The sequence below is a fragment of the Martes martes genome (assembly GCF_963455335.1).
Source record: "Martes martes genome assembly, chromosome: 4".
Taxonomy (NCBI): Eukaryota; Metazoa; Chordata; class Mammalia; order Carnivora; family Mustelidae; genus Martes; species Martes martes.
The window spans coordinates 37402542-37427246 of record NC_137891.1 but is presented as its reverse complement, the minus strand read 5'-3'; the positions used below and the strand labels follow the sequence as shown (position 1 = coordinate 37427246).

Here is a 24705-nt window from a genome sequence, read left to right as displayed (position 1 = left end):
TTGGTTTCCACTGTAATCTATGGCTGGAGGTGGGGGTGGTGAGGGGTCAGGGGGCAGTTCTTGTGACTTCTGGCCCAAGGTAGAAATTCTGGCTCTCATTTAGACCTCCATTGATACCTTTCAGTCTTGGAGTAATTGGATTGCCTCATTACTGTTCTCCATGAGATTTGTGCTGACACAGTGGAGATGGTGGTGGCTCATTATTGCTGGGGGATGATGAAACTCCTAATTCTCTAGTAGGTCTCCTTGACATTTACCCAGCTGGAAGGTTGAGGGTGCCTACTTATTGCCAGCTTGGGTTGGAAGTCCAGGCTACCAATTAAGTTTTCCTGTGTGCTATCCCAGTGAGGAGTATTGGAGGTTCCTTGTTTTATAGCATGTGAACGTGGAAGTCTAGACTTCCCATTGACCTTCCTTGGTATAGGTGTTGGTGGGTGTGGGACTATAGTTTTTTGCTGTGGCATTTGGCTAGAGTAGAACAGTTGTTGCCTAAAAATTTTCTGTCTTGCTGGTATCTCCCTTTCGGGTCCTTTAGCTAGGGAAAATTGGCTTTTTTGGAGAGGTTTTAAGTCTCTACCTATTTGCATTTCTGGGTTGCTGTGTTCTTCATCTTCAAGTTTGGGTTATTTATTTATTTATAAGAGCACATGAGTAGCCAGGGGTGGGGTGGAGATGGAGAAGCAGTTGTATTAGTTGTATTTAGCATGAGAAATAGCGAAAAGTCTATCCTATTTTCCTGGAAGTGGAACTAGTTTATTTCTATAATGAATTAAGAAGTATTAAAAAAAAAAACTTGTTACTTTTTTTATTAGAATAAGAGTGAATATGACCTTGAGAAGCCTTCTGTTTGTTGATGGTGTAATTTATTTCTTTCTTCTTCTTTTTTTTTTTTTTTTGCCTTAATCATACCTAAGCTATGTAACATGATATTTTACTCTGAATTTGGCTCTAGTAAAAACACTTTTTCTTTGGGGATGTGACTGGCACTGATTCATAAATAATTTTGAACTCAGCTTATTTGTAGATTACATTATTTCTATTCTTTCTTTCCTTGCACTTATCTTTTAAATATCTATTTATTAGAGTTCTGATGTCTTCCACCATTTTATTTGTATATTTGGGTTATTTATTGGAAAATCTTAGTGATATATGTAAACTTATACTTTGTATTCTATTCTCTTGAAAACCATGTATAAGTTTGGATATATACACACCAAATTAGTAGGATTTTTAAAAAAAGATTTTATTTATTTATTTGACAGTGAGAGGGGGAACACAAGCTGGGGGAGTGGCAGGGAACCCCATGCAGGGGTCGATCCCAGGACTCTGGGATCATGACCCAAGCCAAAGGCAGACGCTTAACCAACTGAGCCGCCAGGTGCTCCTAGTAGGATGCTTTTGTTGTTGCCTCCTTATTTTACTTACAGTGATTGCAGAGCATTATTTATCTTTAATATTTAAGTATAAAACATTACTTAAGTTTCCAAACTTAGTCAATTTTTAGATTACATGTGAAGTTTTAAAAAGTTTGATTTTTCTACATTAGTGGTAATTTCTGTGTAATTTCTAATGTTTTTTCATGTGTGGTTTTCACATAGTTGTAACCATACTGTGTGTAACATTTTATGTTCTATTGTTTACCAGTTCTTAATAAATACCTTTTGTATACTTAAACATCAAATAACACAGGTTTTTAGTAATAATGAGATATTGATATTTCATAATGCACCTAACAGTTCTCTTCTTCTATTGTATCTAAGTGATTTCTGGTTTTTGCTGATGTAATTAATATTGCTAAAAACATTTTTTCCCTTTTTAGTTTTTTTTTGTGATAAATTTCAAGGACTGAGTAACTTGGTGGTGGATTATGAACTTAAAAAAGTAACATACAGTATGTATTGCTTTCCCAAGTAATTCCATGAATATATAATATAACTGGTAATGAAGGGTAATGATTATTTTAATAAAGCCTTCACAGCATTAAATATTGTAGACTGCATGTGCAAATGATGCTTTACTTTTCCTTTAATTCACTTTAGTTATGGCAAAATTCATCTTTTTTCTTATGTCTTTCCACTATTCATATTTCCTTTTAGATGAATTCGCTTTTATATTCCTTATCATTTACTGATTCATGGATTCATTTATTCAAATATCTAAGTGCTTTTTTAAGTGATTCATTAAGCTTTTAGTATATTTGTTAGAACTTTTGAAAGTTTATGTAAACTCTTTGGCTTCTCCATGTGACTATTTGTACAGTCAAAATAGAAACATGTTACAGTGTCAAAGAGGGCCATCTTGACATTCATTTATAACAGTAAATTTTCCCACAGATTTTGTGTATAACACACCTCAGAAAAATTGCAGGTTTGGTCTAGACCCTGACAACAAAGCTAGTCAAATGAATTTTTTGGTTTCCCAGTTCATGTAAAAGTTATGCTTACAATATATTGTAGTTTGCTAATTGTACAATAGCCTTATATCTAAATATATATATATACACACACAAACATATATCTTAATTTAAAAATACCTTATTTCTAAAAAAAAATAAAAAGAAAAGGTGAACATTATCTGAGCTTTCGGCGAGTTTGTAATCTTTTTGCTGTTGGAGCATCTTGCCTTGATGTTGATGGCTGCTAGCTAATCCGGGTGATGGTTGTAAAGGTTGAAGTGGCTGTGGCAATTTCTTAAAATAAGAAAACAATGAAGTTTGCCACATCAAGTGACTCTTCCTTTCATGAATGATTTCTCCGTAACATGCCATGCTGTTTGATGGCATTTTACCCATAGTGGAACTTCTTCCAAAAGTAGAGTCATTCTTTTCTAACCATGTTGCTGCTTTATCAGCAAAGTTTATGTAGTATTCTAAATCCTGTGTTGTCCTTTCAGTAATCTTTACAACATTTCACCAGGACTATATTCCATTTTAGGAAACCACTTTTTTGACTCCTCTGTAAGAAGCAACTCCTCATGCATTAGTTGTATCATGAGATTGCAGCAATTCAGTCACATCGTTGGGCTCCATTTCTAATTCAAGTTTTTCTCCCTATTTCAACCATATCTGCCGTTATTTCCTCCATTGAAGTTTTGAACCCCTTGAAGTCATCCATGAGGGCTGGAATCAAATCCTTTCAAACTCATGTTAAATTTGGTATTTGACCCCTCCCATGAGTCATGATAGAATTCTTTTTTTTTTTTTTTAAGATTTTATTTACTTATTTGACAGACAGAGATCACAAGTAGGCAGAGAGGCAGGCAGAGAGAGAGGGGGAAGCAGGCTCCCCGCTGAGCAGAGAGCCCGACGCGGGGCTCGATCCCAGGACCCTGGGATCATGACCTGAGCTGAAGGCAGAGGCTTTAACCCACTGAGCCACCCAGGTGCCCCCATGATAGAATTCTTAATGGCATCTAGAATGGTCAGTCTTCCCAGAAGGTTTTCTTTTTGCCTAGATCCATCAGATGAATTACTGTCTATGGCAACTATAGCCTTTTGAAACGTATTTCTTAAATAATAAGACTTGAAAAGTCAGAATTATTCATTGATCCATGGGTTGCAAAATTGGTGTTGTGTTCGCTGGCTTGAAAATAACAATCTTGTACATCTCCAACAGAACTCTTGGGTGACCAGGTACATTGTCAGTGAGCAGTAATATTTAGAAAGGCATTTTTTTCCCCGAGCAGTAGGCCTCAGTGGTGTATTTAAAATATTCAACAAACCATGTTATAAACAGATACACTGTCATCTAGGTGTTGTTGCCTTGTGATTTTTAGAATGGTGAATGAACACTGGCTTCAATTTAAAGTCTCCAGCTGCATTAGGCCCTAAAAAAAGATTCTGCCTGTCCTTTGAAGCTTTCAAGTGAGGCAGTCACTTCTTTATAGCTGTGACATCCATACATGGCATCTTCTTCCAATAAAGGATGTTTTGTTTATGTTGAAAATGTGTTGTTTAGTGTAGCCACTAATTATTCAACAGGATCTTCCGGATAACTTGATGTAGCTTCTACATCAGCACTTCTTTATGGAGATGGCTTCTTTCATTAAATGTCATGAACCAATATCTGCTAGGTTCAGGTTTTTCTTATGTAGCTTCCTTTCCTCTCTTGCCTTCAAAGAATTAAAGGCAGTTAAAGCCTTGGCCTGGATTAGGCTTTGGTTTAGAGAATGCTGTGGCTGGCTTGGGCTTCTGTGTAGAACATTAAAAATCTTTATCCATATCAGCAATAAGGCTATTATCATTTGTGTATTCACTGGGGAGTAGCACTTTTGCAACTTGGCTAACTGGCACAACAGGCCTTCCTTTTGGCCTAGCTTGGCTTTTGACATGCCTTCCTTGCTAAGCTTAATCATTTCTAGCTTTTGATTTAAAGTGAGAGACATGTGACTCTTTTACTTGAACACCTAGAGGCTGCTGTAGGTTATTTGTTGGCCTAATTTCAATACTGTTGTGTCTCAGGGAATAGGGAGGCCCAAGGAGAGGGGGAGAGATGGAGAATGGCTGGTCAGTGCAACAGTTGGAATGCACTCAACATTTATTAAGTTAACTAACTTATATGAGTATGGTTTTTGGTGCCCCACAGCAATTACAATGGTAATGTCAAAGGTCAATGATCACAGATCACCATAACACATATAATAATAATGAAAAAGGTTTAAAATATTTTGAGATTACCAAAATGTGATGCAGGAACACGAAGTGAGCAAATGCTGTTGAAGAAAAATGGCACCAATAGACTTGCTTGAAGCAGTGTTGCCACAAACCTTCAATTTGTAAAAAACACAATTCGATTTGTAAAAAAAAAAAATCTGTGAAGCACATAATATAATAAAACAAGATACAAAAAAAAACAAGATACACCTGTAGTTACATAGTCGGTGATCTTACCTATTATTATTGTTATTACCTTTATGAAAATGGCACTTACGGTATATGGCCCTTTGAATGAGCGGTGTCCACACTGACCATCTGTTTGCTGTCCTCATTGTGACCTTGTGTCTACAAGAAGTATTCCAGAAGTGTGAAACATTATTCCCGGTTTCTTCTTTTGGGTAGCTCCTTTGTCATAGCTTAGGTGGTATTTTCTTAAGACTCACCAGGGTTTAGTTCTTTTCTTTCTTATGGTTTCGTAGCATTCTGTGCTTCCCATTTTTGGCATTTTGTACAAGATTAAGTAGGTACATGTCTGTGTAGTTATTGGTTTGATGACCAATAGTATTTCTCACTAGATTTTGGATTTCAATGGAGAAGATTCTAAAATGGTCTTGTCTACCCCTGTAACTCCAGTCTGTGCTTGGTGTATAGTAATATACAGTAAAAACTTAATGAATGAGACATGTGAATCAAAATTAGTGGGTGCATGAGGGACCATAGTAGATGGTCATGCTTAGGTGTAGACAAAACTTATATTCTTAAGCCAGGGTGATCGCCTTCCACAGTGAGACAGTCCAGAATTATAGGTAGTAGATCTTTGATTTTATCACAGATTGGAGGTCAGTGATTGAAGTGGCAAGAATGAATCTTGGTTGCATGCTGTCAGAGTTCTAATGGTAAAGGAGTAGCTTGTCAGGATCAATGTTTTATAATGGTGAGATAATTAGCTTGGCAATTTTACCTTGTGGTATAATTGAGAGTGCCTTATGGCAGAGTATGAATTAACTAAGGAAAGAAGAATGACCTTGTCCTTCATAGAGTGAGTGAATGTTGTATTTAATTTTATTCTGGTGTGTCCTTTACCAATTCCCTTTAAACACATACACATTCATGTGTACATGTTCACACATGATATTTCCTTAATTTAAAGATAGTTTTGCTCTTTACTATGAGCTCTTTTACTTTGCCAGGTAGTCATTTAACATCCTTATGTGTGTAAAAAAAAAAGTTTTTTTTAAATGCTTGCCACAATTTCCCTCTTGTGTTTATAATAAAGTGTTTTAAAATAGACTCTGGGCTTCCTGTGTGGTATTTTTAAATGATCTCATTTCATTTTTATTTAATGCCTGCATAGTTGCTTTGTTTTTTTCTTAATTTTGTTGTGACTAAGAGTGATGGCTTATTCTCTCCCTTCCCACTTTGACTGTCAGAATATGGAGTTTAATATAATGTGGCTTTTGCATAGTAGTCTTGCTTTGGATATTTTCACCAGTGGTTTTTACTGAGAATTTAATTTCTTATAGTTCCTTCCCATATGTGTCATAAAATTACCTAATCTTAGAAGCAGGCACTTTATGTTTTCTAAGCATTTTATTATCATGTCTTAAGTGTTTTTTTATTAATGTTCATGTATATGGATAATACTAAATGATCATAACTAGTAATTGGGCATTATTTATTATTTTAGTCAAGAACTTTTATATGTAGAAAAACCACTCTAATATTGCATCACTTTGTTATTTGTATTACAAAGAAATAATTGTCACTCTTCACTTGATATTTTAGCTCTGGAGGCTAGGGGAAATACGAGATTTGCAAAAGTTATCCATGCAGTATCAGTTTGTAAAGAAATCTGTAGTTATCCCTTTATATTTTTTTCATGTTTCCCTAATGTCACTGACTTTATCTAGTCCATGTTTTTTTTCTATTATATATATAAAAACATGGTGACTGCTCCAATTAAAGTTTTCTCTATCTTTCAAAAAAATATATAGTATATGAGAATACCGCTTTCTTCAAAGGCTACTTTTCTATATCCCACCACATAGTAGTCATCTTCTACAGCTGACATTGGCTTTTAGAGCTTAAAAAAAAAAAAAAAAGGAAAAGAAAAGAAAAGAAAAGAAAGACATCATAGAATGAAGTCTAATCAGTCACTTTTTTTCCAGTGAAGAAACTGAGCCACAGCAGTTTTAAATCCAAAGTTACACACCTATTTGATGGCAGAATTTACACTAGAATAAAGGTCTAGTGATTAGTATATCTTTCAGTAAACTCCCTCATTATTCCCTAACATATGTAAACTGAACTTCCCCAATCCAAGTTTGTACTGTTTGTAACAACTTTGAAAATATGCTTCCTAACATTTATTGAATGCTTACATGCCAAATACTCTGTTGACCACTGTCCATTTATCATTTCAGTACTCAGGATTATTCTGTGAGATAGCTTTGTACCCCTTTACAGATTTATACCACTTTATAGATAAGAAAACTGAAACAATATAGTTCAGTTCATTTTAGGGTTCATAATGTGTTTGATATTTCTGCATACCCTGTTTTGTTTAACCTAAAAAATATTTGTTGCTTCCTCATCTATCATAGATGAAATCTTGTGGAGAAAATTCATTTATAACCTGCATTTACTTACTTTGTAAACATATAGTATATCATGACATGACTTCTATGCTTGGCAACATGACATACTAGTTAACCTGAAAACCTTTCCTCAGCAAAGGTGGATTAATATATAATATGCTGGGTAATATATAACACTTATAATTCTAAGTGAATTGCTGAACCTGCACCAAAAAAAGAAAGGAGGAAACTGAAAATCAGAGTTGAAAGTAGGCACTTGAGCTTTTTCCAAATAGGCTGTGGCAAATTCATTTATCAGTGGGCTTGGTTTTTAATCACCGAAAAGTGATGAGACAGGAAGGGAGGAATTGGGAAGTGATTTCCATTTCTATAAGCTTATAACTTCTGAGTAGAAAGGTGGACTGTTTTCAAATATATGCCCCACTCTTGATTTAATAAGAAACTTCACAGTTTTGGCCTTGATGGGGAAGAGGGCAGGGTGTTTTGCTTGAGAATTTATAACCACAGTCCTGTCATCACTCAGATTTTAGTTTCTTGTGTGGTCTAGGAACCATCAGTACAATAGCTTAACTTAAAATATGACCTGGTTGGACTTTTTACATCTCTGGGTACTTAGTAGTAAACACAGATATTTGATGTGGCATGTACCTTCATCTATGGCAATGTTTTTGAAGAAGAAAGCCTTGTGAAATGTAAACTCAGAATCTGGAATGACCAAGGACTTGAAAATAATCCACCAAGATCAAGAGTTTAGCAGAGTCCTCCAATGACCAATTTAGATTCCTAGAAATTCAGATAATGTAATTATTGGAAATAGTGTAAAATGGCTGCTTAAAAGTATCAAAGAAGCAAAAGATGGCACTGAAAATTTTGTGAATCTTCAGATTTAAGAATCATAAATCCCGAACAAGAAAAATAAATTTTTACATGGATACATTGTTGTGAAACCCTGCTGTGCTAAAGACAAACATTAAAAGCAACCCAAAAGAGAAGAAATTAATGACATGATCTCCCAACAGTAACGTTAATTTTTTAGTTCCCCATACTTGGTAATGAAGAGGTGGAGGAGCAAACAACAAGCAAATAACTTGTGTTTGAACACCTATTATACTTGAGGCACTGTGCTGAGCTATTTGAAGTTCTCTTCAGTTAGGTCCATTACAGTCCAGTGATCTTCCCTTTTCCAACCAAAATAAGTTACTGAATCTTCTTATCAGACTGTATCTAGAATTTGTAAGTTTCTCAGTACTTTAACCAGGCTCTGCCCCCCTTCCAAATGAAAAGATTTCTTTTTCTAGTTCCTTATACCCAGAAATGTCCAAATTCCCAAACCTGTAATCATAACACGGTAGAGCAATCGACTTTAAGTATATAAACTTGAAGAGATGTAGGTTAATTCTAAATAATGCAGATTAGTATTCTTAGGTATGCATTTAAATAGTATGACAAAGATATGTAGGAGAGAGACTGAGTCATAGTTTTAGAGTTAGAAGCTATTTTGTTAATCTTTATATTAAGAATTATGTCCTAAACGTGGTGACAGAAGTATGTTGTGTTAAATTAAGGCATCTTTTTTCATCACTCTTTCAGCATGAAGCGGAATCTTGTCAAATGTTTGCCATTGTTGATGTTTAAAAACAGTTAATCAAAGAAGCAGGTCTGTAGACACGTGTTGGTCGGTAAATTCTTTCTGCTGGTAGTTCTAGCAGTATGGACAGGGAGGGATTGCTGAGATGCAAGTGAGGATGGAACAATGAAAAGTAAGCTCTTGTTGTAAGAGGGCTTTGTGTTTTGTTCCTTGTGATTATTTAAAATTCACCCTGTCATCTGATTATCGCTGGGCACTACACTTTTGAGATTCCTTTTTTTTTTTTTTTTCTGTGCTATTTGAGTATGGTTCAATGGTTTTATTTTATATTCTGTTGAAAATACTAAATGATTGTTACCCAGACATTTTGGCTTAACTCAGCCCTGGAATGTCACTTCCTTTCCTTTCCCATGTTAAAAACAACAAAATCATTATCAACAACAAAATGACCACTATCTTTTAAAGGTTGCTGTCTTCTGTTGGCTTATCTTATCAGAGGGAGCCATTTGCATGTAGTCTTTGTCACCTATTGTGTCTTAGGTGTACCCAGAAAGCTGATTGGTTCTGTCTTGTTCTTGCTTCTGCAGCCGCTGCTGTTCAGACTTCTGCTTTCTTCTCTTATAATCAGTCTTTCTCTAGTTTCTCACTTTCTTCCTTTATTCTTCCCCTGAAAGGGTAAATGCTTACCTGTTGTGATAATACCAACTCTTTGGAGGCTCTTTCTTACTTTATTTTGTGTAATGTTTTTTAATCCTGTCAGTGCCTATTTTAAAAGAATTTTCCTCTTCCCTCCTTCAGAAACCTTTATTATTGGTTTACTATCCTGTTATTTTATTATTTTTGTGTATCTAGTATGAGTCCTGGCTGCTTGAGTTTCCTGAATGGCATTTTATTTTATTTAAATTAGAGTTTACAAGGCTTGTAACAAAAAGCACAGTCCTCTGGGACCCTTTCATCTTAACTGCTTTTTCAGAAGCAGTCTTTTCAGCTCATTCTTAGATATTTACCTCTAAATTTCTAAATAAAATGCTTGTGTCACAATTTTATGATCTTTCATGTTTAGATATTATCTACGTACATTATACTACCACAAACTTAGTGTCTTAAAACAACATAAATTTATCTCCTTACAGTTCTATAGTTTAGATGTCTGAAATGAGTCTTGTACTAAAATCAAGGTGTTAGCATGGCTATATTTCTTTTGTAAGCTTCCCAGAATCTGTTTCCTTGCTCTTTCTACCTTCTTAAGGCCACGTGCATTCATTGGCCAGTGACGTTCATCCCCCATCTTCAAAGCCAGCAGCATCACTGATGGTGCTTCTGTCATCACGTGTCTTTCTCTGATTCTCCTTTATTGCCCCTTCCTTTCATTTTTAAGGACCGTCTTGATTATATTGGGTCCACCGGGATAATGCCAGATAAACTCCCTATTTCAGATCAGCTGATTAGCAAGCTTAATTCCACCTGCAACCTTAATTCTCCTTTGCCATGTGAGATAACATACACAAGTCTTGGGATTAGGATGTGACCATCTTTGGAGAGGGGAGGCAGGTAGCCTTATTTTAGCTTTTAGGGTTAACACTCACTGTCTCCATCTTTAGTCTTTTTTTTCCTCCTAAATTATCTAGGTATGTAACAATTTTGCTTAAATTTATGTTTAATATTAATGTTATGACCATATATGGATGAATTGTAATAGACTACCATTAAATAATTTTTTCTTGTGCAACTTTTATTCTAGGAGTTAATAACTGCCCTATTAAAATTTGAGTAGTGTTCTATGTACTTATTATTCATTCCCCAAAACTCTTCTAGAAACGTATCTTCTCTCAGTAGTTCCAATACATGAGGAGATAGTTTTAATTTTTGTAGTTACTGTTCTTTTAGTGCACTTTTTTCTTGTTTCAATTTCTTTTTGTTTCTAAGCCTACCATAGAGCTAGCTTGAAGTTTTCTTTTACCAGATTGTCCTGGGAATTCTCTTTTCTCTTATGTTAGATCCCCTGTTTCTTGGATCGCATATGTGATTCTTTCCTGATTTACTCCCTGATTTTGGTGGAGTACCATTTTGTAGTTATCTTTCCAGCAGAGGAAGTAAACTTTTTTTCAGATCTGGCATGTTTGATGAATTTTTCTTCTGCCTTCATATGTGATTGATAGTTTGGCTGTTTTTAGATCTCTAGGCTAGGAGTAAGTTTTCTACAGAATTTTTAAAGTGTTACTTTATTGTTGTCTTCTTGTTTTCCAGTGTTGCCGTTGAGAAGTTTGATGCCATTCTAATTGTATATTGTATATTTGTATGTCAGTTGTTTCATGTTTGCATGTTTGTTTATTTTTATCTCAGAATCCCTTAGGTGCTTCTCTTTCTGGTGTTGGGTTTCTGTGCGTATGCTTTTTCATTTGTTGTGCTGGATTTATAGTACACCTTTTTAATTAGAAACTCTTGTTCTGTAGTTTAGGGAAATCTTCTTGAATTATCTCTTTGATTATTTTCTCCATTTTATTTAGTAGTCCTTTTGGAATTTTTGGTTTCTAGGTATTTGATTGTTTATATTGATCCTTTCATTTTATTGTCATTTCTCTCCCATTTTCAACTCTTGGGATTTTGTGTTTTAATATATGGTAAATTTCCTTAACTCTAGTTTCTAATTTTTCTATTTAAAGAGAATTAACATCATGTTTTTCATTTCTAAGGGCTATTTTTTTCTTTGAAAAAAATTTTTTTTAAGGATTTTATGTATTTGAGGGAGAGTGTGTGAGAGGAAGCATAAATGGTGGTGGGAGGGGGCAAGGGCAGAGGGAGAGGAAGAAGCAGACTCCCTACTGAGTAGGGAGCCAGAAACAGGGCTCCATATCAGGATTCATGAGATCATGATCTGCGCTGAAGGCAGGTGCTTAACTGACTGAGCCACCAAAACACCCCTTCTTTGAAAATTTTGACTAAACATCTTGTTTTTGTTGTAGTATTTTCTGTACTCTTTCTATTATTACTAAGATTTTTGCAATTATTATTATTAAGCAATTATTATTACTAAGATTTTTGTTTTTGGTATTTTTAGTTACCCTGTTTCTTTTCTGTGTTTTTTAATCTCTATGTGTTATAGTGATTGCCGCATAATATCTGGTGGTCCTTCATATTTAGAATAAAATACTAAATCTGTGTTTAAGGTTGGAGCTTATTGAATTGCTGGTGTCATTGTAGGGGCATTGGACCCTACTTATTTTTTGTTGTGGGATAGTCAGTTATTAGTATCTCTGGTTCTTTTTTCTTGGACTGGCCAGTTTCCACTTAGAGAAATCCTTCCATTTCCTTCCTGAAGGTTATAAGCCTGTCACTCAGAGTTCTTAGTAAGGAAAAGAAGATCTCATCCTGTAGTACATAAACTCCACATAGATTTTTAGACAATCTGCTGGTTTTAACATGCACCCTTTTCTTTGGTTGTATCCCATAGTCCAAAATTCTTTTGGTTTAACCTCTCCACAGTGAACCCTTAGTCTTTTGCCCGGATGCGTATGGGGAAGTTGCATGGCTTTCTGGATTAAGGGAAGGGATCTATGGCGATCTGATAATTCATTCTCTAATCTTTTTAGCCTCATCTCTTCATTCCTTCCCTCTGAACTACCTGGCTTCTGTAATTTTTAATTTTTCAAGGCTTACTGCAGATTGACTTGTTCCTTAATAGAATAGATAAAAGTACCTGTGGGGAATTTAACAAAGTCGTCTCATTTCCACTTGTTGATCAGATATTCCTCTTTCAAAATTTTGATGATAGCTCTTGCCTTCTTGAGAGTTCCTTATTCAGCTATTGTCTTTTCATTTTCATTTCTTTTTGAGTTTAAGGCCCTAAAAATTTTTAAGTCTTTTAGTGATGATTAATAGAGTGAACACAGGTAAAACCTACATGGGGTTTGACTCCTTAATCTTTTACTTAGATAAACATGCAAATATGCAGGTTATTCTCATTAGTTTATCTTTTAATAATTACAAGAATGGTCATAAGCTGATTATTGAACACTGGAGAGTTGACACTGAGGGATAAGGTCTCAGAGAGGATGGAAGAATTGTGGCAGGCAAGAAAGTTGGTAGAAAAAGAATCAGTTAATTATGTACCACAGGACTAGGAATATGTAGTAGGAGTTGGTATTTTCCAGAAAAGAACCACAAGGAGAAGAACTAACAGTACATTATTTTATATTAAATTCTATTACAAAAAAAATCAATGTTTTTAGATTATTTCATTGATAGTGTGTACAATGTAAAATTATATTTTAGTTGCAGTGTCTTAGAAATTCCTTCTTGTCTTCTGGTGGAAGCAGCATTTGAGTGAATGTATGTGTGAGGTGTTTTGTAGAAGGAGTATTTTAAATGTTAGATACTGTCATTATCTTTGTGATTGGCCTCTTGACTCATGTCAGCTGACTGTACGCCTTACCAAAATACTGCACCTCTTCTCTAAATTAAGTTCTGTGTAAAGAGCCGTTTTCTCGTTTAAGTACCTTGAACAGTAACTACAATACTTTGGCCTCTCCATGTAATAATAATAAATAGTAGCATGTCTTAAGCTACCTAATTACTCAGCTATGTTATTAATGCTGCCTCTATCCAAAGCAATGCTTTTTTTAGTTTGAGAGCTTTTGCTCTTTTAGTTTCACTGTGTTGCAGGAGATTTCCTTTCACACTTTCAGGAAGCAGCATTCATGTATGACACAATATGAATGGTGCTCTGAATTATGTAATGGCAAGACTTTACTCCTTTCTGCTTTCTTAGAGCTTACATTCGGGCATTTTACAAATTTTGACTTGAAGGTAGAATGGAAATAAACCAAGATTATTTTTCAGTAAGGCTTTTTTTTTTTTTTTTAAGGGGTCCTGGCTGGTCCGGTTAGTAGAGCCTGCGACTTCATCTCAGGGTTGTGAGTTCGAGCCCCACATTGGGTGTAGAGATTACTTGAATAAATAAACCTAAAAAATTTTTAAAAAGCACTTTATCTTTTTAAAGAATGTATTCAGGTTTGCGGTAAAATTGAGGGGAAGTTAGTTCCCATATGTGCCCTGACCCACACATGCACAGCTACCCCAGTATCAGCATCTTCCACCAGAGTGGCTTTTGTTACAATGGATGAACATACACTCACATATCATAATCACCCAGAGTCCATAGTTTAAATTAACAAGATTTTTTTTTTACTAGCAGCTTTTCTCCATTGTTGAAGTCCTTCAGGAGATGTCTATAATTTATTTTTTTTAAATCTCAGCTTATGGCATTTAAAACAGGTTTCTTTATAAAAAAGCCTTTATGGAGAACTTATGCATAATGATGTTTTAGTTATTTTTTTCAAGATTTTATCTATTTATTTGAGAGTGACACGAAGATAGCGACAGAGAGCACAAGCGAGCACAAGCAGGGAGGCGAGGGAGAAGCAGGCTGCCCACTGAGCAGTGAGCCCAATGTGGGGCTCAATCCCAGGACCCTGGGATCATGACCTGAGTGGAAGGCAGCCGCTTAACCAACTGAGCAACCCAGGTGCCCTGATGTTTTAATCATCAAAAAAGTTTTAAAATACTTAAGAAATGTAATCATAAAAATGTAAACTAAGTTTGTGAGAGTTAAAAACAAGATGCTTTGTATGTATATGTATATGAGATTCTTTTTTTTTTTTGTATATGAGATTCTTATCAGAAGAGGTTCCAGGCGTAAAGAAATGCGACTGATTTCTGTGCATTGACTTTATATCGTGACACTTTACTGAATTCCTGTATAAGTTCTAGCAGTTTTGGAGTGGAGCCTTTTGGGTTTTCCACATAGAGTATCATATCATCTGCAAAGAGTGATAGTTTGACTTCTTCTTTGCCGATTTGGATGCCTTTAATTTCTTTTTGTTGTCTGATTGCTGAGCCTAGGACTTCTAGTACTATATTGAACAGCAGTGGTGATAACGGACATCCCTGCCGTGTTCCTGACCTTAGCGGAAAAGCTTTCAGTTTTTCTCCATTGAGAATGATATTTGCGGTGGGTTTTTCATAGATGGCTTTGATAATATTGAGGTATGTGCCTTCTATCCCTATACTTTGAAGAGTTTTAATCAGGAAGGGATGCTGCACTTTGTCAAATGCTTTTTCAGCATCTATTGAGAGTATCATATGGTTCTTACTCTTTCTTTTATTAATGTATTGTATCACATTGATGGATTTGCGGATGTTGAACCAACCTTGCAGCCCTGGAATAAATCCCACTTGGTCGTGGTGAATAATCCTTTTAATGTACTGTTGGATCCCATTGGCCAGTATTTTGGTGAGAATTTTCGCATCTGTGTTCTTCAAGGATATTGGTCTGTAATTCTCTTTTTTGGTGGGATCCTTGTTTGGTTTTGGGATCAAGGTGATGCTGGCCTCATAAAATGAGTTTGGAAGTTTTCCTTCCATTTCTATTTTTTGGAACAGTTTCAGGAGAATAGGAATTAATTCTTCTTTAAATGTTTGGTAGAATTCCCCTGGGAAGCCGTCTGGTCCTGGACTTTTGTTTGTTTGGAGATTTTTGATGGCTGTTTCAATCTCCTTACTGGTTATGGGTCTGTTCAGGTTATCTATTTCTTCCTGGTTCAGTTGTGGTAGTTTATACATCTCTAGAAATGTATCCATTTCTTCCAGATTGTCAAATTTGGTGCCGTAGAGTTGCTCGTAGTATATTCTTATAATTGTTTGTATTTCTTTGGTGTTGGTTGTGATCTCTCCTCTTTCATTCATGATTTTATTTATTTGCGTCCTTTCTCTTTTCTTTTTGATAAGTCTGGCCAGGGGTTTATCAATCTTATTAATTCTTTCAAAGAACCAGCTCCTAGTTTTGTTGATTTGTTCTATTGTTTTTTTAGTTTCTATTTCATTGATTTCTGCTCTGATCTTTATGATTTCTCTTCTGCTGGGTTTAGGCTTTCTTTGTCGTTCTCTCTCCAGCTCCTTTAGGTGTAGGGTTAGGTTGTGTATTTGAGACCTTTCTTGTTTCTTGAGAAAGGCTTGCACCACTATATATTTTCCTCTCAGGACTGCCTTTGTTGTGTCCCACAGATTTTGAACCGTTGTGTTTTCATTATCATTTGTTTCCATGATTTTTTTCAATTCTTCTTTAATTTCCTGGTTGACCCATTCATTTTTTAGAAGGATGCTGTTTAGTCTCCATGTATTTGCGTTCTTTCCAAATTTCCTCTTGTGATTGAGTTCTAGCTTCAGAGCATTGTGGTCTGAAAATATGCAGGGAATGATCTCGATCTTTTGGTACCAATTGAGACCTGATTTATGACCCAGGATGTGGTCTATTCTGGAGAATGTTCCATGTGCACTAGAGAAGAATGTATATTCTGTTGCTTTGGGATGGAATGTTCTGAATATATCTGTGATGTCCATCTGGTCCAGTGTGTCATTTAAGGCCTTTATTTCCTTATTGATCTTTTGCTTGGATGATCTGTCCATTTCAGTGAGGGGAGTGTTAAAGTCCCCTGCTATTATTGTATTACTGTCGATGTATTTCTTTGATTTTGTTATTAATTGGTTTATATAGTTGGCTGCTCCCATGTTAGGGGCATAGATATTTAAGATTGTTAGGTCTTCTTGTTGGACAGACCCTTTGAGTATGATATAGTGTCCTTCCTCATCTCTTATTATAGTCTTTGGCTTAAAATCTAATTGATCTGATATAAGGATTGCCACCCCAGCTTTCTTCTGATGTCCATTAGCATCGTACATTGTTTTCCACCCCCTCACTTTAAATCTGGAGGTGTCTTCGGGTCTAAAATGAGTTTCTTGTAGGCAGCATATTGATGGGTTTTGTTTTTTTATCCATTCTGATATGCTGTGTCTTTTGATTGGGGCATGTAGCCCATTAACATTCAGGGTAACTATTGAGAGATATGAATTTAGTGCCATTGTATTGCCTGTAAGGTGACTGTTACTGTATATTGTCTCTGTTTCTTTCTGATCTACTCCTTTTAGGGTCTCTCTTTGCTTAGAGGACCCCTTTCAATATTTCCTGTAGAGCTGGTTTGGTGTTTGCAAATTCTCTCAGCTTTTGTTTGTCCTGGAAGCTCTTTATCTCTCCTTCTATTTTCAATGATAGCCTATCCGGATATAGTATTCTTGGCTGCATGTTTTTCTCATTTAGTGCTCTGAATATATCATGCCAGTTCTTTCCGGCCTGCCAGGTCTCTGTGGATAGGTCCGCTGCCAATCTAATGTTTTTACCCTTGTATGTTATAGACTTCTTTTCCCGGGCTGCTTTCAGGATTTTCTCTTTGTCGCTAAGACTTGTAAATTTTACTATCAGGTGACGAGGTGTGGACCTATTTTTATTGATTTTGAGGGGCGTTCTTAGCATCTCCTGGATTTTGATGTTTGTTCCCTTTGCCATATTAGGGAAATTCTCTCCAATAATTGTCTCCAATATACCTTCTGCTCCCCTCTCTCTTTCTTCTTCTTCTGGAATCCCAGTTATTCTAATGTTGTGTCCTCTTATGGTGTCGCTTATCTCTCGAATTCTCTGCTCGTGGTCCAGTATTTGTTTGTCTCTCTTTTGCTCAGCTTCTTTATTCTCTGTCATTTGGTTTTCTATGTCACTAATTCTTTCTTCTGCCTCATTTATCCTAGCAGTGAGAGCTTCCATTTTTGATTGTACCTCATTAATAGCTTTTTTGATTTCAACTTGGTTAGATTTTAGTTCTTTTATTTCTCCAGAAAGGGCTTTTATCTCTCCGGAGAGGGTTTCTCTAATATCTTCTATGCCTTTTTCGAGCCCGGCTAGAACCTTGAAAATTGTCATTCTGAACTCTAGATCTGTCATGTTACCAATGTCCGTATTGATTAGGTCTCCAGCCTTCGGTACGGCCTCTTGTTCTTTTTTTTGAGGTGAGTTTTTCCGCCTTGTCATTTTGTCCAGATAAGATTTGCTTTCTCCTGCTGTGGAATTCCGCTGTTCTTGGTGACTGAAGTTGGTTTTGGATGGGTTTCTTGTTGATCTTCTGGGGGAGGGGCCTGTTGTAGTGATTCTCAAGTGTCTTTGCCGCAGGCGGAATTGCACCGCCCTTGCCAGTGGCCGGGCTAAGTAATCCGCTCAGGTTTGCTTTCGGGAGTTTTTGTTCCCTGGGCGCTTTCCGTAGAGTTCCAGAGGACGGGAATGAAGATGGCGGCCTCCCAATCTCTTGGCCCGGAGGAGCCGAGACCTTGGGGTTCCGCTCCTCAGTGCGCTCTCAGAGCAAAGCGCCCAACCGCCCCGCCTCCCTGGCCTGTGGTCGCACCTTGAGGAAAGCAGTCAGTTGCTGGAGCTGGAGAAAAGCGCCAGGTCGCTTCTGTCTCCGTGGCCTCCGCTCGCGCTCCGAGCCCACCCAGCCTGCAACAGGCACAAGGTAACCCCGGGCTTAGAGCTCACTCCTCGGCTTTGTCGCTGTAGCCAGCTTCCCCGCTCTAATACCTGCGAGCTCTGCAGCACTCAGACACCCCCAGTCCTTCTGTGACCCCGCGGGACCTGGGGTTATGCTGACCCCGCCTGGGTTTCCCCCCGTTTTAGCCTCTGGAGCGATGTCTCCCAGTGGAGCCGACTTTTAAAAGTCCCGATTTTGTGCTCCCGTTGCTCCACCGCTTCCCGGGAGCCGGCCCCTCCCCCCGGGGTCTATCTTACCGTGGCTTTGGATTCACTTCTCCGCAGGTCCTACCTTTCAGAAAGTGATCGATTCTCTGTTTCTAGAATTGTTGCTCTTCTTCTCTTCGATTTCCCGTTGGATTTGTAGGTGTTCACAATGGTTAGATAAGCTGTCTAGCTGATCTCCTGCTACCCGATGTTGTCTCAGCCTGCTACTTCTCCGCCATCTTGACTCCTCCGAAAATGTGGGAATGGCCCGTAGTCTTCGGTCCTCCGCCCACTCTCCCTCAGGGAATAGGATCTAAAGCGGTGGAAGCCTGAGAGCTGCAGCCTAAGCGGCCGCAGCTTGCAGTAACTGCCCGGGCATGGCCGGTTTCTCTCTTTTGAATTAAATTTTCCCTACCATTTATTTCATGATAATTATTATAATAATAATTCTGTGCTTCAGTGTCCCTCAGCAAGTAGCATATAGTAGAGATGTTAATATCTACTTTTTTGTTAATTGATATAGAATATCATTGATTTCTTTATTTGCACATGGTGTTTCAATTTTGCTTATAAGCTAATGTATTTTAACCTAGGAACTGTCTTGTTTACCTCTTCTTATTCAATCTGACTAAGATATTTTTGGCATTTGTTTACTCAGAAAGTTTCCCGTTTAAATTAAATGTGTCTCTAATTAAAACTCTCTAATTAAAACTCAATGTATAAGTTAAATTTGTTTCAAAAATAAATATCTTACTCTTTCTTTCAAAACTATGATATTTTAAAGTCTTCCTGTTTTTTTAAACAAATATTTGTTTTAAAATATTTACTTGTATTTCTTGAGCTTGACTAATCAAAAGCTGACTGCATAAGTATAGTTATGAGAGTTCAGACTATTTATTTTAAAATTGCATCCTTTCACCTCCTAAATGCTAAACCATGAAACCTAACACAAATACTGTAAGAACATCTGAGGCAGATAATTAAAGTATAATTAAGTTTAAATGCCTTGGTGAAGGAGTATAAAAATTATTTAAATTCAATCGGCTAGTACATTTGCAGTTTTCTTTTATTAGGTGTGAAATCTAAGAATCCCCTGCCAACTCTTGAGGGCTCAATCCAGAATGTTGAATTGAAGTACTGCAGCACATCATTGGTCAAATGTGCCTCTGGGACCATGGGATCAATAAAAATTTGTGCCAAAGCCCCAGGTATGTGCAGCTGGACCGTGTAAAACTTTATTGCCTGTATAGGAGAATTGGCCTTGCATTTTACAAGGAGCGTTACTGAAACAAGAATTTGCTCATTGTTCCTATGAATCAGAGGTTTTAAATTTTTTTATTTTTACTTTAAAAATTTTTTAATTGTGCCAGGATGATACTTCTTTAATAAATTAATTTTTATTTCAGGAAAAAAGCTGCATAGTTATGAGAATGGTTATGAAGGAGAACAATTAAAAGTGTACTCTTACACTTTTGGGAGGAAATAGGAAGTATAGAGATATATGACACTTAAAAATTAAATTAAAATGTTCGTATAATAAACAGATAACTGTTTTTCAATTTTTAAAACTGGCTTCACCTTCCTGCCAATACTTTATTTCATACTATTTTCCATAAACACTTGTAACTTAAAGTTTTTTCAGTGCAATCTGAATTTCTAGGTAAGTTTAAAGAGGTACAGATTTTGTAGAATATTTAGAATATAGTATGTTCAGGTTCTTTCCTTTTACAATATCATCCGAACATGTTCTGCATTCATTAGCTAAATACTAAGACTTAATTTGTTAAGAGTTAAAAGTGCTTTTAACTTTTTTTTTTTTTTTTTAAAGATTTTATTTATTTATTTGACAGAGAGAGATCACAGTAGACAGAGAGGCAGGCAGAAAGAGAGGGAGAGAGGGAAGCAGGCTCCCTGCTGAGCAGAGAGCCCGATGCGGGACTCGATCCCAGGACCCTGAGATCATGACCTGAGCCGAAGGCAGCGGCTTAACCCACTGAGCCACCCAGGCGCCCCAAAAGTGCTTTTAACTTTATCAGTCATGCTTTTTTGAGTATAAATGTACAGCTAAAATGACCAAATATAAGTGAAGTGTTATATTATGATAATATATTTTAAGATCTGGCATCCTCAAGCTACTCCTATATTTTTTTATAGGAATTTTTTCATTAATGTTTCTCTTCAGGTGACAGTGGAAAAGAGAAATTGATTCCATTGCTTCAGGGTCCTTCTGATACTAAAGATCTTCATAGCAGCAAGTGGCTCAATGAGAGTAGAAAGCCAGAATCTCTCTTAGCTCCAGATTTGATAGCCTTCACAGTCCAAGTTCCACAGTATATGGACTACTACCATAATTCCGGTGAGTACAAATTTATCATTATTCATTTATTTTGCATTTTTTCTTCCAGTAAAGCTTTTAAAAAGGACTTCTTTGAAAAACCAATTTGTGTCCATTGAGATACTCTCTACAGTTGTGTTCTTTAAAACTTCAAGTGAAGTGTTTTTGTGTAATTTTTGATAAGTCATGTGTTCATAAATAATAATGATTTTATTTTATGAGAAATAAATAATTCAGTTGTCATTATAACAATCTTAGATTCATAGCTCCTAAATCCAACTGAGTTTTAAAATCTATCATACTGTGTAATAGGTAGAAAGGAGTAAAAGAAATTTAAAACATTGGAAAGAGAAAATATTTTTCCTTGGGATAGTAGCACTTTGTGACCCACCATTTGCCATACTAAAATTGGATATTTGAGCCTTTTCTAGTTTTGCAGAAAGGAAGAAATGTTGATAGTAGAACTAAGAAAAAAATATCAGAGGTCAGGATCCTATTTCTTAGAGTAATTTTTCTAGTAGTATTTTGCCTAGAATCTATTTCATTTTATTCAACACCACAATAGCAAAGCCACACCTCTTGTGTTGAAAGGAGATACCAGAAGGATCAGTAAAGACTGGGATTAAAAAAAGATATGGTAAGTAGAGACCATTATCACCCATGAGGTCGATTAGTCACTATAAGGTTAGTAAAGGCAAAGTGGTGGAAAGGTCTAGAAATAAGATTGCTATATACAGATTTCTTAAAAGGGTGAAGGGTGCCAATTTTTTTAAAGAATTAAATGGCCAGTGAGGAAGTGCTTTCAAATAGCTTCCTAAGAGTAGAGCTCTCTTAATATTTAACAAGTATTATAACTTATGGAAAATGTTAAGCATCGCTGCATTAAGTTCAAAAGGGAAGACCATGAAAAGATTTATAATTAATTGACCAGACAGAGAGAATATGGAGGTGAATATTTGAAGCCGTGCACAAAGACATAAAAAATATTTCAAAGATGAATTTTGTTACAGTAGCATTTGAAGTTGAATAGCATGCACATTAGAAACTTGAAATTAGTATTTTGAAATGTGAGCCTGAGGGTCCTCAGCATGCTTCTAAAGACAATACTCCTCAAAAAGAAGTTTTAGCCTGGTGAGAATTGATATGGAACCCAAAGGAAAAATGTGAAGATGAGGCCAAACCCAAACTAAGACTGTGCGTATGGATAAAATATCTGTCTTTTAAGGCAGGGACTGATAAACATTTTAATAAAGAGCCAAATAACTAATATTTAAGAACTTGTGGGTCATATTTTCTCTCTGTTAGCTATCAAATTCTGCTATTATGGCACAAAAATAGCTGTAGATAAAATGCAAATAAATGGATAGGACTGTATTTCAGTTAAACTTTATTCACAGAAAACAAAGTGTGGGCCAGATTTAGTCTATGTCATTTACTTATATTATAGGGAGAAGGTATTGGAGGTTAAATAAACATCATGATTTTAAAAATGCCTGTTTAATCATGTTCCTTAAATATGCTGTTTGATAAACTTCTTTATATAGTTACCCAAATAGTTTTTTATTTTTAAGATTTTATTTATTTATTTACTTACTTGCTTACTTACTTATTTGACAGAGGCAGTGGGAGGTGGTAGGGGGAGAGGCAGAGGAAAAGAGAAAATCTCAAGTAGAGGCACACTGAGGGCAAAGCCCAATGCAGGGCTCAGTCTCACAGCCTGGAGATCATGACCTGAGCCAAAATCAAGACTTAGATGCTTAACAGACTGAGCCACTGAGGCACCCCTCCATTTGTAATTTTTGATAGGTTTTGTTTTCAAATCATCACATCATTAAAATGATATTAAAATGATCAGACCATCCAGTTAGAATTTTGATACCTAAGAAGGGACTAAGCTTATTTGAATCTACCACATATTAAAGTTGGACAGGGCCTCCTCATTTTTTGTTTTGCCATATACACAGAAGTAATCAGTTGAGTTTATAATCTGATCTTTCTCATAACAATATTTTATATTGTTATTTGTAATTGATATCCATTTCTAGGGTCATAAAAAAGTACTTGCATTTCCAATCTTATATAGGCCTAAAAGTAAACTACTATTAAAAAAAAATTATGATATTTTTAGGGTAAAGTTTTACATTTTTTCTTGCTGTAAGAAAATTTACCTAATCATCACAATCACTATTATGTTCAGTGATATGTTTTTGGATTTGTGTGTAAAATTTTAATGTGATTATGTATTTGATACTTCGAAATTATTTCTTTGGGTATGTTTCAATCCTAAAATGAAATGTGTTTTCACTTAAACTACATTCACATACTTAATTTAGGGCACTTTCAAATTTAAATTTTCCATCTACCTTGAAACTGCCACCCACATTCATGGCTCAGGTATTTATAATATGGTGTTTATGATATGGTTATGAGAAGGCTTAGAAGTATTTTTTAAAGCCAGTTTTAAAGTAATATTGATTAATCTTATGTTCTTAAGACAAGATTTAAATTGGAGATGTATATGTGTGTCTATGTATAACTCAGGAGTAGGCAAATCATAAATAAATTTTAAATGAAGAAATAATTTTATTAGCAATCCTTTAAGACTTTATTGAAATAACACCCTTTCAGCAAGTACTTACATGGCCATTGGATACAAAATTTTTTTCTCTCCTAAAAACAGGTGCATGTACACACATGCACACACATATTGACACATACTTCTTATTTTTCTGCTCTTCACTTTTTCTTAGTACTTACCACAGTTTTACCATAGTATGTATATTACTGATTTATCTTATTGATTGTTTTGTCTTGCTCTTAGAAATTATGCTTCATTTAAGCAGAAATTTTTCTGTTCTGATTGTTACTATATTCCTAGTGTCTAGAATAATATCCTGTATACAGTTGGCTGTCAACAAATATTGAATGAATGAATGAATAAGAAAGTGATGATTACATTTACTTTTATTTGGTTTTTGAGATTGGAGCACTTAAAGGAAATGACACAGCCAGAAGTCATTGCTAATCTTTCTTTCTTTTTTTTTTTTTTTAAAGATTTTATTTATTTATTTGACAGACAGATCACAAGTAGGCAGAGAGGCAGTCAGAGAGAGAGAGAGAGAAGAGGAAGCAGGCTCCCTGCTGAGCAGAGAGCCCGATGCGGGGCTGGATCCCAGGACCCTGGGATCATGACCTGAGCCGAAGGCAGAGGCTTTAACCCACAGCCACCCAGGTGCCCCCATTGCTAATCTTTCTTAAAAAAAGATTCTGGGTAGTTAAATCCTTCTAGTTGAACAATTAAAGGGAAGCACAAGTCATCCTTCCTGTCTGTTTCGCAAACATATCCAGGTAAGGTTGTTAATGAACTTTTCCCATGGATTTATAGAATTTGAATGAGAAGTATTTGCATTTAGAGTAATAAGTGATCAGTCAAATGATGTGAGACAAATTGTGTATTTTAGTGGTGTCTGGTGATCATTATAAGTGGCTTCTCAATATCAAGTGTGGAAGACAACTACCTTTATGTACCCGCTCCCACGTTGGAGGTGGGGGATTAAAACTAGGACCAGAAAATGTTTTGGATGTATTGTAGAAGTCAGGAAGTAAGTTTTGAGAGAAGGTTAGTTAGGATAAAGAGGCAGAGTTTTGTTGTTTTTTTTGTTTCGTTTTGTTTTTTGTTGTTGTTTTTTAAGTGATCTCTATACCCATCATGGGGATTGAAACTAGGACCTGGAGATCAAGACTGATGCTCTTCCAACTGAGCCAGCTGGCACCCTGAGACAGAGTTTTTTGATTCTGATTTCAGAATGTGAGGAATGGACAGCTTTATTAATGGGAATTGGGTATTAATAAGAAATATGCTCTTCCTCTGCCCCTCCCCTGGCTCTTGCATGCCTGCTCTCTTTCTCTCTCAGAATAAAT

At 36.0% G+C, this 24705-nt stretch overlaps 1 protein-coding gene across 1 annotated transcript in view; it reads left to right on the top strand.

The window, feature by feature from the left end:
• Positions 1-24705, top strand: part of VPS13B (vacuolar protein sorting 13 homolog B) — a 611735-nt gene that overhangs the window by 204972 nt on the left and 382058 nt on the right. The window contains exons 17-18 of the mRNA XM_080801635.1: positions 19523-19657; positions 20632-20805. Coding sequence (XP_080657761.1) covers positions 19523-19657; positions 20632-20805 — 309 coding nt within the window. The remainder of the gene's footprint in view (positions 1-19522; positions 19658-20631; positions 20806-24705) is intronic.